Consider the following 15,090-nt stretch of genomic DNA (forward strand, 5'->3'; position numbering starts at 1 on the left):
GCATATTAATACATTTTTTTAAACTTATTTCACTTTTGATATACGCAGATGACATAACAATAACTCGTTTTTGTAAGAAGTCCAAGCAATAGCATAATTGTTTAAACGACCTCTCTAGTAGGGCAGTATATTAAATAACAGCTTTTGTGTAAAATCAAATACAATAAAATGCAGTTTGGGAAATAATCTGAATACAATGTTTTGGGACAGTTCTTACTTAAAGTTAATTATAGTTGAAGCTACAAAGTGTAGTCCCATCTCGCGTGAAATTAAATAACTACGTGTTAATTGTAGGGTCTCATCTTTGTTACCACGGGAAGTCAAGCGAATATAAGCATTTGTACATTCATGTCTTTTCTAAACACTTTTTACAAATGAATCAATTTCTCGTCAAACTAAATCGAAATCGTTCAGAATGTAAGCTCAGTTATTAGGCTGAAACGAAGTAATTGTTGGTAATATAAGACCGACAAGCTAAAGATGCAATGTCTTTGAATGGGCACATTATCACACGAATGCTCCTTAAAAAAATAAACCCATGAACGCATTGAAAAACTACAACAACAACATTTATTAATGCATTGAAATTTTAAAAGTATTACCTTATATTTTATCTGTAGCCGGAAACAAAGGGTAATATTAGTTATCAATAAATCGACGTAAAAGGCATGCGGTTAAACTTGAAATGTGTATAAAACATACATATATAGACTACATATACATAATAATTTGCTTTGCAAGTAATGATGTAAATAGTTTCAAATTAAAGTAACTTATTCTCTCTGGTAAATCAAGATGGTTTCACAACTTGATTAAAATCACACTCACAAGATAGAAAAGTGTGCGTATAAGATAAATAACATCGTCAACATAGTATACATGTTCCATCAAAGCTTAAAATACCGATACGTTTTTAATCCACAATAAGCCTTGTAAATAATAGCAGTGCAAGACATCGTACCTTTGTTACTCACATGCTATCACAAATTCTTTAAATTAAAATAAGCAAAGAAAATACACACGAAAAGGGCCAAAACCAAATCTTTATTTAAATAACACGCAATGAACAATAATTATTTTAAACCAGACAAACACATACATAAACATTAAACATTATGCCTAAATTAATCGATGCATTTTATATACACTAAATGGACTAGTTAAATTTTCATTTTTGTTCTTTTTTGTTTACATTTTGTGTAATAGCTTTGCGTTTAAAATGAAAGTTGTGATGTTAGCATGGAGAAATCCTTTGACTGTGTTCAATACACATTTCAGTTTTGGGATCCAACTAATAACCCTACGCTTGAATCAAAAACTGGTTAAGGTAAATGGTACAATATTGAAAACAACATATGTAACAAGTGGTTTGTCACAGACAAAACAGCAGATCTGTACTACTCTTTGCACAAGTGATGCTTTTGAAATTAAAATGAATACACAATTCTGGGGCAAATGGTTTACTGGGCATGAAAGCATGCCCGCATTTGCATACTGAATGGTGGTTGCATTTTTCAAGCTGCATATCAATAGCTTATGAAATGTAGAACAAGTTCAAAATGCAAACTATTAAAATTGTTTGAATACAATTGGATAAGTTGTACCACATATAACTCTGACAAGAACGTGTGGATGATAGGGCATGACAAAGATGTCTTGCACATCTGCTCTTTACACATAAACATATTTTATCAACTTTGAATCTAAAAGACTGAGAAATGTATACTAATTACCGTTGGAACTGACTGTTCAGATATTAATTAAATATTTTATTTCTAAATTTATCGTGTATGAATTATCTAGGAAAATAAAACTGTAAAGTTGAAAATTGAACTAAAATTCTCACAATGACACAATAATTGGTAGAAAAATATAATTTAACTTCAGACGGACAGGCAGACAGGCGGATGAATAGCAAGAGTCATTATACCATACGACCCTCAGGCAGAAAATATTACATCATGAACAAGCAAACAATTTGTTAAATATCTATATCCGAATTTCTGACCTCCGGATAATTTTCACTTTATAAGTGATGAAAACAATATAGAACGCACAAATATGTTTGTTCTGCATAATTAAAGTAAATAAAAATAAAACGTGTACGTTTTAAAATCATTGCAGCGGATATGTTAAGTGGCCTGCGAATGGAGCCATCCGATCTAGGATCGTTTAAGCCAAACGAGGTTGTTTTCTACAACGGCCTCTGACAATGTTTGCAGACACCACTAAACGCAACCTTTCTCAATATATTAAAAATATTGAAGAAAAATATGCTTCAAGTAAATAGTTTACACACGTTTCGTTAAAATACTTTAAAACGGACATTTTGTACAATTACACCTCTTGCTCAGAGCAAACAATATTATTTGGTATGGGATGGGCAGCCGCCTTCAAAATATATTTCACCCTTAATTCCCGCAATCAGCAAGGTCGGTCAGGTTGTTAGGGTAAATACATGCTAAAATCACACAAAAAAATGATAATTATATCAATAGAATACAATTAATGTGTGCAGATGTTTTGCGTTTTAAAATGTTTTATATACGTTGGCTCGAATTTCGGAGTTCGAAGTGCCCATTGCGGGAGGAAAGGGTTGCATTTCACAAACAACAAAAACATACGACACACTAATTACATGCTGATAACAGATTCTTTATTTCTCTCATAGTGAAATTCACGTCCCTTTACCAACCGCTCCTTTCATGGTTCAGACATCAGCGTGAACCCCTTCTACTTGCAGCTTTCGAGATATTCAGGTTAAAGTGTCCCGGTGAACATGTATTATACATTTGGCGATGCATTACATACAATACAAAACGTGCCTAAACGGACTTAAATGCTTGATAAACATAAAATAATGAACAATAAATGATTGTTACAATCACAGTAGACTGGTATAATATTATGAAAATATTTCTGTTTGAGGTCTTCAGTTGATAAAACGATATCGAATACGTGCTCTATTGCATTTCAGGCTAACAATTTAACAATTCAATATTGTAAGATGTTTTTCTTTAATGTAACTATCCTAAACACAGAACAATGCCGTAAATTGAGTATTATGTTAACGAAATTTACAAAAGAACAATACATGTATGTAGCTTGAAAGTCGTTGATATAAACAACACAGTTTCAGGGATTGGTCGATTAGTAAGGCAACATAGATAGTAATATATTCAGAGTAAAACCCGTTTTTTTTAAGCACGCATGGATTATTTTGCTAATGTACAATTGTTTATTCCCTTATGATTGAATGAAATGTCTGATGATTTGTGATGAGTTCTTTTTAAAAAAAACAACATTTTTTCCGTATGCCACATTAAAAAAATCTTATTTTTAAATCTTTCTCCTGCCAAAAGTGTCACAAAAAACACATTAAAGATGTATTAAAAATGTCTTGCCTTACCAGGAAAATTTAATCAAATACAAGCCCCATGCTTTAGAAATTAATCAAATAATATTAAAATACTTATGAAAAATAAGACATAAGACACCATATAAAATTTTAAAAAGGCGTAAAAAAAACACAATAATCTTATCATTTATCGCAATTTAAATTGCGATGCTACGAAAATGTAAAATTGTTTCTAGAATATGCGTTCTTTATTAAGAAAACTTAATTAAGAACAGATTAAAACAAAATGATAGCATTCACTGGCAAATTATTGTGTTCACATTTTCAGTTATTCAAATGCTTTGTTTTGTAATAAAGAAATTATCATGCGCCCACCCCCTCGCACGCACGCACGCACAAACATGAACTTGCAAGCACGCTCGAAAATATAAACACATGCTCATTCGCATACGCTTTCATGCTCAATAACGTGCGCACACGCATACGTGATATACGCTATATTATATTAACATAATTTTCCTCAAGCAATGATGTACAACGAGGCTTCAGACTCGTATATTTGTGACCTGGATCACTATCAGATCTCTTCAGAACTTCATAAGCCGCCGGATTGGCTAACGAATTTATTGGTTTTAGTTCAAAGGGTTGTTTTGAGCTTTCAAAACGAACAGCGCCTTCCAGGTTACGTATACACATTGGGTCCCGGCATGGTCGCACATTTGGTGTCACCTAGAATTAATAGTATACACTGTATTTAAATTAAGATAATTTCAATTAATAACTTTAAAACTTTATAAAACCGTTATTAAATGTTGTGGCACTAACACTTATTATTAATCTATACTAGTTTATTGTATTTACCAAACGTTTCTGCTGCGATGCTGTAAAACAAGGTATTTGTGCCGCATACTTGCAGCCCGGATCACTATCAGATCTTTGCTCATTATCAAATGCAATTGCACTAGCGAGTGAACTTGTTGGGTTTACTCCGGCAGTATTCCAACAAGCATTGTGTCAAAAGTAATATGGTGGATGACGGACTTGATTCTGCTGTGATGAGTTGTTCAAATATAAACAAAGTAAAACTCCAAATGAATCAGCAACAGGACATTCTATTATCACTTCTATTGTGAAGCAAGTGATAAATTGACGAAAGCTAGACACAGTTCAAAATGCATTACAAAAACAAGCACCAATCAATAAAAATGCGGTCACCACTTTAAAATGTTATATGCAGAAAGTTTTATTGGGATGTAAAAGCTGGTGTAAAAGCGACCAAACCTTACACTTAGCAACAATGTATTTAAAGAACATTTAGGTGTAAAAACAACATTACCTCAGAACAGCACACTTCAAATTATACAGCAATTAAAAAGAATAGATTTCAGCATTTTACAACTAACCTACCTACTGATCGTATGCAGACTAGATAACCATTACTGTAACTGTCTCAGATACAATAACATTAAACAAAAATCAGAAACAACTACATTTTGGTAAAAAAAAGCTTAACATATATAATGTCATATATTTAATATTTAGTTCATCGACATTGGAAGCGAAAGGCATTTCGTTTTTTTTTTCGTAATGTAAGTGTCTGTTTTAGATCTCTTGAGATAATCATATACCTCTGGTGGGGTGTGGTTAGGTAATTTAAGGGAGATAATCGCGATCGTTTATACGACCAAGGTCTGACATTTTTGTACTAATAGTAAGGTAACGTACACTTTTAGGTGAAACCCAACATTAATATTAAAATAAATAAATTCAATGACAAACAATTCTAAAATTACAGCACTATCCCAAAATACCAGCCTTCTTATGGAGATGTGCACAATTTCTGCTTCACGTCGCAAGTAATTAGTCGGATTCAAACAGATATTCACGAATTAATGAGCTCCGGTGAATGCATTCTTTGTAAACTTGTTAAGCTTATGGGCTCAAAAAGGGAATTGCCCTGCTCTTAATCAACTTATATGAGTACATGATTCAATAAGTGATCATTATATTGTATAATTCAGTATACCTGTTGATTTACAATTCTTTGATGACATAAAACCTGTGTGGCTCCAAGTTCGTCCTCGATATCTTCATAGTTGTGTTCAATCGTTGCAGAGAAATGGATGTTGGCGTGTGCAATCTATAACATGATTTGATAAAATTTAAATAAGGATATACACTGTACATTAGAAGAGTTAATTTCCAAATGTCAGTGTATTCTATTTCGTGACAATGTTCTAGTCTAACTTAAAGTACACACAACGGTTGGTGCTATGTGCAGTTTACTCAACAATGCTTTATTTTTGAGCTAAGGTAGTCTAAAATGTATGCATCGTTAGTCATCGAATATGAGTTCATGTGTTTATTAGCACGTTAACATATTGTTTGAATTCATTATACCTGTTCATTTACAATTGTTTGCTGATTTAAAGCCTGTGTAGCTCCAAGTTCGTCCTTGATTTCGTCATAGTGATGTTCAATTGTTGCAGTTACTTCTTCTGCAATAGTTAAGTCTACTTTACTATAATTGTGTTGACTTGTACCATAATGAACCAGTCACTAAATAAGACCATGGTTTATTGCTTATATTGGATAATATAACTTAAGCAAAAGGAATGCCAAATAATAATCATGTTAAAACATAAAGATGTTGCATTTAAGCACATCTTCAGAGAAACTTGAAAAATGTACCTGGGTGTCCGTGTCCTAATTGTTGAAGTGGTGTGTCTTCTACCTGTGTGTTCATTCTAAACAGAGTATATTTGTTTAATCGAAACATGTTTCTTTGTAATCAGCAGTTTGTTCAGTACTTACTGGAACAGTATTATTGTTATCAAAAGTGTGCATAATAAACAACGAGTAGACACTAAAATGGGCATGTATAAAGACATATGCTTAAAGAAGCTACACAATAAAATCCGAACTACAGAGTGAATTTTCTTTTGTAAAAATTATATACATGACCATATGAAGACAGACACACTATTACGGGTTCGTGTGGTTTAGTTTAAGAGTAGAGTTTTTTTAATTGTCTTACAGTATACCTTAACAATACTGTAAAATCTGTTATAATTTACATGTTCAGCATCGCGAATGTAAGGGCAGGGACTACAGCTTTTGCACAGCCTATCTTTGTATTTTTATTTTGACATTTAAAAAAGAAAACACATAATTTAGAAAATACATATTTAAGATTTATGTACATCAGACAAATGATCGAGAAATTAGTTGTTTTTAATGAACAATGGAAAAATTAAGAATGGTCGGCCTGCCAATTGTTATTGTTGGCGAAATTCTTTCTGCACTGTATTGTTTCATGGGCCGTCATTAGACGTGATTTACGAATAAATAGACAGACCAATACAATACCCATATGCTGGACTAAAACATTACAACAACATAATCATGACAGATAGTTGCGTTTCCATCCATAAGCTTTTATTTGAAGAAAGCGATCAGTTTATATACACTACATCGTTATTCATACAACACATCATTAAACATAAAACTCAACATATGTCTTAACCAATATAAATGCTTTTATTTTGAAGTACGTTAATTTACCATTAGTGTGACGTAGAATATAGATTTAAGTTGTTAAGACGATTCGAAAAAACGGTATTTGATGTAACTTTTAACGTAACACGAGATGTTTCTACAGATGCATGCTCCCGACCTTCATTCGGATCAATATTTGCAATTTTAATTAGTTTTTTTTTTTACATTTTATTTACACATATTACAATATGTACATCTTTGCATGTATGTTTAATTTTGTCGCAACTACAGTCAAAATAATCTAAACTGAAATTCATAAAATCTAGGCCTTATACATATATTCTGAAAACTTCGATGCTTTATTTTTGCAATAACCTACGCTGTTAATTAATCAATAAAATCAATTTATAACACAAAATTCAAGACAAATATAAATTACTGTTTCTACAATTAATTTTTTTCTAAAAAATAACTGTAAATGCACATTTATTCAACGGTAAAAACAAAATAATAAGCAGCAGAAGATGAACTTAAGAATGAGCTTTACAAAATATTATGTAGCGAACAGTTCACCTTGCACATGTGTATTTTTTGTTGTTGAATAAATATGGTCAGTGACTTACGGAATCAATTTCGGAATACTTTCTTTGCGTCTTCTAAATTCTGAAACATAATATCGATACGTCGTTATTGTGCAAAATCGATACAAACATTTAATGTTTACTAGATCGATGTCACAAACCCTCGTACCGGTTTTATAAGCATTGCAATTTAGTTTAAGGCTTAAACCTCATAAATAAGGATAACGTTTTTTAGGAAATTGCGTCTTGCTGATATACCATTTATGCTGACAGATCGATAAACAGGCAGACTCCAATATACATACACGTTTTATGGGTAAAGACACAAAGTAAAGGTACTTAAAGGACACGCATTGCTAACTTTATACATAAAACTTAACTTTGTACAGTATGGCATTTAACATTTATATATGCCTCCACAATATCGTGCTTTTCAGTATATACTATTACGATAAACAATTCGACGGTAAACATTCAATTATCACTATCTTTCCGTCTAATTCTTTGTTGTCGGCATATTAAAATAGCATTAGTGTAGTATATAACACGGAAAAGGAATATAAGCCCTCACAGAAACAAGCAGTCCAGTTATTGTTGTATAGGAGACATCTATCGTCTAAAAAAATTCCTCCGGAAAAAATGCCCGTGTAACTTGAATGCATTTTTTAAAATCATATGGTGTCGTTTGAGAAAATACCTTACATTTTTTAACAATGATTTAATTCATTAAATGTCTTTCATTGATTACAATAAGGTAGGATCAGTCTTCGAATAGGCAAATGTGTAAGTGGGGAAGTGTCAGTTAGGTTATATGAAAGCCTTAATTAATTTTTTTAAATGCGTTCATGTAGATGATTACAAAATTATGTTGTAACGCTGAAAGTGCTTCGAACGTATTTAATTTACGCTAAAAAATATTTACCCCTGATGACGAGCATAATTATTACTGTAAATACGACCATCACAGAAACTCCCACTCCGATCATAACGGACTTCAGCAGATTCGAAACCTCTGTGGTATTGTGTGTTTCTTTTCCTGCCAACCAGAGTGGGTTGCATGTAAACAAGAAGAACGCAATATTATTACACAATTTTGATGTAGTGTTTTATTTTCAGAAATATTTTTGAAAGCGCATAGATCAAATTATTCAAATTTGCTTTAAAAAAGGACGACTGAATCGACACGTTTCTATATGGCATATGACGTGTGAATATATATTTATTATGTAAAAGACGTAGTATTGGCCAATATGTTAACAGGTAACAGAGATGAAAATACGGGCTCTAGACAAGACGTTTGCATTGTGAGGCTTCGAAAAATGATCTACCTTTTAAATCGTCTTGAATGGTGATTGTCTGGCGTGCCGTTCCAATCAAGTTTGAAGCCATGCATTCATATTCTGACGATTTGATAGCAGACTTTGATATTTTTATGTTACACTCAGTGGTGTTCAGACACTCAATGATTGCAATGTTTTGCCCAGGTCTTCTTAGAGAGATGTTGGCAAGTGGATTGCCTCTTACGAAACACGTTAAGCAAACCTCCTCAGAATGTCCACATGTCTTGTTCACATACACGCTTAGAATTGCCGGTCGGTCTGCAATAAACGACATGCCGATTTCAGGCAATCAGTTTGTATTATTTTTAATTAATGTAACATCTATGCATCATACTATCATAATGACATGTACCTAACATTTAAAGTGTTGGATCAGAAAGATAATGAATTTATTTTAAGTCTTATAGATGCTGTGCAATCTATAATTTCATAAAATGAAATAAACTTTTTTCCAATGTCTCGAAATAAGACAAACTGTTATCCATATAATAAGAATACTCTTTTGCATTATTACAGATTGTATAATATACTATTCAAAATAATTGATCACTCGTGTTGATATTTTTTTAAGTTTAAATTTTGTTAATATAACAAAAAACTATGTACATATAGGTTGTCCTTTTCAGACAATATGAGTCAGCATACTGTTATTTTTCCCGGTAGAGATATTAATTTCTGAGATCATGTCAACATCCAGGATCGGACCGAACAATATGGGGTCCAAGAGCCCGTTTACAAATCATTTGACCAATATTCCTGATTTAACGATAACATTTTTATCTTTATATTTATGTTAACGACGTTTGTCTATTATAAAGGATGTGCTTGATTTCTCTGAATTTGAGACCGAAATCTAGCCTACCATATTTCTATTCGAGGCGTTGATAAAATCACTGAATATTGATTCGATCTCCCAGTTGCAAATATGCATAATAGTAAGAATTGAATCGATTCTGCCTTTTGGGCAGATTCAGAGAAACTATAAGGATGGACGAACTAGAAAGTGTCGAAATAATATATATTTTTAAGTGAACATACAAATATATGCAATGGTCTCTTTTATATTAATGGTACACAAATTAAGAGAACAAAATCAATGGAAAATATAAAAATCAGAAATGAAACGAAGGACAACATATCTATAAAAAAATACATAGTTACATTTATAATTCACCGTTGTGCTCGTCGATCTCTCAAATACGTATTTACCGTCCGGTTTTCTGACAAACAGCCTGCAAGTAATGTTCTTATTGTCCCACGTTCTGTTAGCCCATCTCAAAGTGGATACACTTGTGTATGTGCTAGTGTTCTCATCAAAAACGTCATGTTGAGACACACCTGTGATGTTCTCGCCATCCAAGTACATTTCTAGCATCGGTGATGGTCTTCCTCTGCGGGCAATACACGTTATGTTCACATGGCTGTCTTCTAGTAATTCTGGTACAAACAGCACGAAGTCTTTCGGAGGTACTGTGAATAAGAATACAATATTTGATGTTTACGCTTAGTTGTGTCAGAAAAATAGTGCATGAAATCATTCGATTGTTATACAATGACGGAACAAAATATAAACCATTATCCTTATCATACTCAATGAATAGATTCATGTTAAATGTATATTTTAATTACAAACGCTGGAAAAAAACGTATGACATAATAGAGTTTAAATGCATGTGTAGCTAACGACTGTTTAAACGCAATTATTATTTTAGTTAAAGAATCGGAAAGTGCACGAGTTCATAATTAATGTTTTAAATAAAAACATATCATTTAACCGCAACTGTGACAACAGTTTTACATGTTTTGTATTTAAACTTTTTATTTTCTCATGTTATATGAGAGTTACAAGAATACAGTTAAATAAGTATGGGACTGGTCATTCAATTGCTGTTGGTTACAACTACTTACTGTAAACGTAAACGAATGCAGACGTGTTAAGAACTGAGTTGTTGTCATAGGTTGCTGAACATATGGCTGTTATCTGATGGTCTTCCTCCATGATGGCATCGTGTGATATATATGTGTAATCGCTGTCAACTGATGTTCCTTGTAGTGTTCTGTTGCCAATCCACAGCGTGACCTTGGTGCTAGACGTAATACATTTAATCTTGTCTCCGGGTTTGACACAGAGGCAGTAGGTACAGTTAAGCCCTGCGCATAGGGGACCAAGTACAGGTCTGTCGCCTAAAGGAACAATAATGTATTTGGCCATTTATGAACGATGTTGAAATGTAATGCAAGTTTAAAGTTTATTACAAAAAAAGCAAAAATGAAAAATCATCATTAGAAACATTGTACGTGCAATTCAAAATATATCAATTAAAACAGAACATTAATAAATACAGAGGAGAATCGGGGCAATAGGACAAAAATTACGTTTAATATAATGATAAGCCTGCCAAACAGCATCAACAAAAATAGACATGTTTTTATCACGTATCGGATTTTCTAAAAGCTTGTTGATCTAGTCATTTATGAATAATATTGCCCATCAAGCTCTTGTGGCTTGTGTGTGTTTAATGCTTAATTTCAAAGTAAATACATATACCATTAAGCGCTACGTATTTTTAATAATCTTGCTTGCATAAACATTCAAATTTGCTAAAGCCTTAAAATGTTTCACGTGTCTATTATATCTACGGAAACGCAAGTGTGGCTCTAAATATTTTTCGCCCCACTGCCTAACACGTTGTATTTGTACATACCGTTAATTAAAAAAATGTTATGTTATAGAACCAGTACAGTTTAAAATATGACGTTGTCAATCAATTCAAAACAAAATCAATGGCGTTCACCTTCATTATCATGTTTAATAAATTTAAATTATAGCGAAAACAACTATACTATATAAAGAACCGGCCGTTTGAGAGTCTGTAATATTATTACTTTGAATTTTGTATAGAGCACCATTTAACGAACATTCGTGCAAATTTTGTGAATTCCAACAAGGCGTTTTCAAAGATCGGTTTTATTAATTCCTGATGGCGCTCAAAATACTCGGCAACCAATGTCTCACATTTATGTCGCCGCTTTATAAAAGAAAACAGTTTCGTGTTCGATGCCGGTCCGCTTTGAGACTGTCTTTATTCACATACTTTTCATTGCTCGCAGTTTAAAACTAAATTGTTGGTTTTGCATCCATTAAGAAATAAAATACGATTCTCTTAAAATAACGCTTGGAAAGTAAAACACTGTTTGGATGTGAAGGAAAAATCCTTGACGCACCATGATCCAATATAACCTAGCCAAGTGTTTTGTTTACTTTTGTTTACTCTTAATAATATTATTAAATTCTCATAACGAAAGAAAACCCATAATAATACAAATTTTTAATTGCATATCCGAATTCGATATTTATCAAAGTTACGCATTTTTTTTGAATACATGTAAGGATATTTGCGCATCTTAAATGTTAAGTATGAACTAAGTAAGATATAACGAATCTCTCTGTGTTCGCGAAATTAAATTAGTGCAGCCTGGTGTGTCGTTTAGAATGTTATGTATTTTAGTATCAGCTCATTCAGCAGGTACAACAAACATATTTCTGAAGAATAAATCAGAAACTATTTTTAGTGCCGACCCAGGATTGAACATACAACATACGAATGAACAAGAACCGGATACTTATTTTTTTAGAAAGTTCAGAGGCGTTTAGATGTAGATTTTAGTGAAAGCTTTGCTCATTGTACACTCATTCAGTATATTAATGTGCAGTCAAATAAATATTATACAGCAAGATGAAACGCAACCATGTTTCGAGTCAGTGTAGCCAACCTTGAAATTCTAGAAGGACGTAGTTCGACACTTTGTTCTTATTGCAGTCAACGTGAAGAAAAGCCTTTTCCCAGCTTTTGTTCACACTCGCTCTATCTATCTCAATCATCTTCACCCCGTCGTTTTCGAACCTGCTATATGAATTGTTGATTGTCTGTAGCGTTTTCTGTCCATCAAACATTATTTTCAATGCGCACTCAGCGAACTGCTCCGATTTGAGCGGTTGTGATAGATTGAGCTGCAACGTGATATTCCTCCCAAGGATGGTTGGCTTTAAAATTGACAGAACACCAAGACCAGTTGCGGACGCATAAAATGGCAGTGCTATTACTGAAACATATTTAAATCATTTAGAGGTAAATTGAAACCCAAGAGGAGTCTGTAGTATAGCAAATCACTTCGCCGTCCAAAAAGAAACCTTACTACATGTCAGATATGGGAACAATTTGAGCATCAGTTCTTCGTTTAATAAATTGAAATTAAAAACAGCATATGTCAAAAAGCTAGACTTCGAATATCGAGAGGCTGGTCTCAAAAAGGTGTCTAGAGAAACAAACTCTGTATAACGTGATTGCAAATAATAATGTATAAGTTGATTTTCACGAAAAGACACAAAACAAACTATGGATTTGACATTCATGCAAACCAGTACCGAATAAACATTAACTTGCATCAAAAGTTAACATGAAAAGCGTCTTTTAAAATAATAACATGGTATTTAACCTCAGATTATGTACGCAATATCAATTAAAACTGCATTTATGGCAAATAATTTACATTTACTGTTATTCAAATGTATATCCTTTATTCTATATCGACTCTGTTTTGTTGATAGGGTTTTAAGAATCATTTCTTATTTCAATGTAATAGAACTTGTTACACTGATTGTGATATTCAATCAACACATTTAATTTCGTATTATTGTTTGTTTCTGTAGTATTGGTATGCTGTAATTTATAATACAATAGACCTAGTAAGCTCCCATTTATCAGTATTCTCCCAAAACTGTAAAAATGTAAATTTAAATGACATTTTTATTTAGTTACAACCTTGTAGTAAAACAAACACTACCTTGAAGCAGCAGTAAAATCCATAACTGAAAATGTTGCATTTGAATCATGTTGAGAAAAGAGACAGCGACGAAATGTGTCGTTCTGTAAATGATCGTTTTTGTAAACCAATAGAAGGAAGTTATATTTGAAAATCTAAACGGAAATCGAAATATGTCTTCAAGAACAATGATTATTAACTATATTTGTTCCGGTTATTCTTATGTCCCACACTCGCTGCAAAATAGTGAATACATGCTTTACCCAATTGTCAACTTTATAACGTATGTAGAAGGCATTGTGATACAAAAGTGAACATGTATTTAAAGCTACATGCAAAGTGTCACAAGGAATGAAAAACATCATTGTTTTATCAAAAGTTAACGCACTTATTTAATAAAGAATTATGTTGAAATAGCTAATACTTTAACATTTATTAAGAAAAATGTAATTGGACTATAAAAATATCCTTGTTTTCCTAAAAAGAAATATTAAATCTTATGTATGAATACAGAAATCATGTTATGTTGGTCCAAACACATTTAATTATCGGGGTCTTCTAATAAACCTATTGTATAATACAATGGTTAACAACATTGGTACATATTTGTGTAAATTTGTGTAAATAAATATCACATTTCGCCAAACCTACCTCACACTTATATAAACGATATCTTGGTACAAAAGAATGTGCGAAAGATACAAAATACAAATTACACAAAAATGATTTACTTTTATGTCGGCGCCTTTTACAGTTTCATTCAAGGGCTTCAACTAGTTTTAAAGGATAACGAACAAAAAATACGTATCATAGAGGCAATCACGAAACACAGACGTGTAAATAAAATATAACAAAATAGTGTTTTAATTACGAGAGTAAATTCACGTTAATTGTATACACATAAAATGCTTATTAGTTTGATTTCAAGAAAAAACACATCATTGACATTTTCTTTCTGAAAGACGATAAACTGAGGTCCATGCAAGTATCTTACATAATATGATCACCGCCTTTGAACCGTCAATGTCAAACACTGGGTTGTTTTAATCGCTTTGAGGACTAGCATAACCTCATACTTAGCCTAGATGAATATTTAGACGAGTTTTCTATTTGGTCAAATGGGTAGAAACCATACAGTTTAAATATTTAAGTTAAAAGTTTATGTCAAGTCGTAAGTGTCAGGAGTGTGTATTATCATATTTTTGACATCGAGGTATAATTTGTATAACCTTCATAACAAACATCTAGCGCTTTTTTGCAAAGACTTTGCATTCTGATATTTTATTGCATTTTTTAAAACAATATTTTATGATTTTTACAAATATTTTTGCATAGGATTTCTATTTATATTTACACGAACATTTAACTCGTTTGAATATTATTTAATGCGTCCAATATTATCCAACTTTGTTAAACCACATACTTATGATCAATAATTTCGTACACAACCCCAAAACGAGTCTACTGACAAACTTTTCTTTGTAACAGT

General features: G+C 32.3%; 1 protein-coding gene across 2 annotated transcripts; it reads right to left on the minus strand.

Annotated features, from left to right (window-relative positions):
- Positions 1-556: 556 nt before the first annotated feature.
- LOC127873440 (uncharacterized) lies at positions 557-13,717 on the minus strand. 2 transcript variants are annotated; one of them, XM_052417302.1, is made up of 11 exons: positions 13,623-13,717; positions 12,552-12,881; positions 10,686-10,961; positions 9,939-10,247; positions 8,766-9,035; positions 8,360-8,473; positions 7,480-7,519; positions 6,050-6,105; positions 5,759-5,856; positions 5,385-5,498; positions 557-4,087 (listed from the first exon to the last, which is right to left on the minus strand). In XM_052417302.1, the coding sequence occupies exons 1-11, from the start codon at positions 13,669-13,671 to the stop codon at positions 3,854-3,856; spliced, it is 1,890 nt and encodes a 629-aa protein (XP_052273262.1). In that variant the 5' UTR covers positions 13,672-13,717; the 3' UTR covers positions 557-3,853. The 2 variants fall into 2 exon arrangements, with proteins under 2 accessions (XP_052273262.1, XP_052273261.1); XM_052417301.1 differs by having other exon boundaries at positions 5,759-5,871.
- Between the last annotated feature and the right edge of the window lie 1,373 nt (positions 13,718-15,090).

Source organism: Dreissena polymorpha, chromosome 3 (assembly GCF_020536995.1).
Source record: "Dreissena polymorpha isolate Duluth1 chromosome 3, UMN_Dpol_1.0, whole genome shotgun sequence".
NCBI lineage: Eukaryota > Metazoa > Mollusca > Bivalvia > Myida > Dreissenidae > Dreissena > Dreissena polymorpha.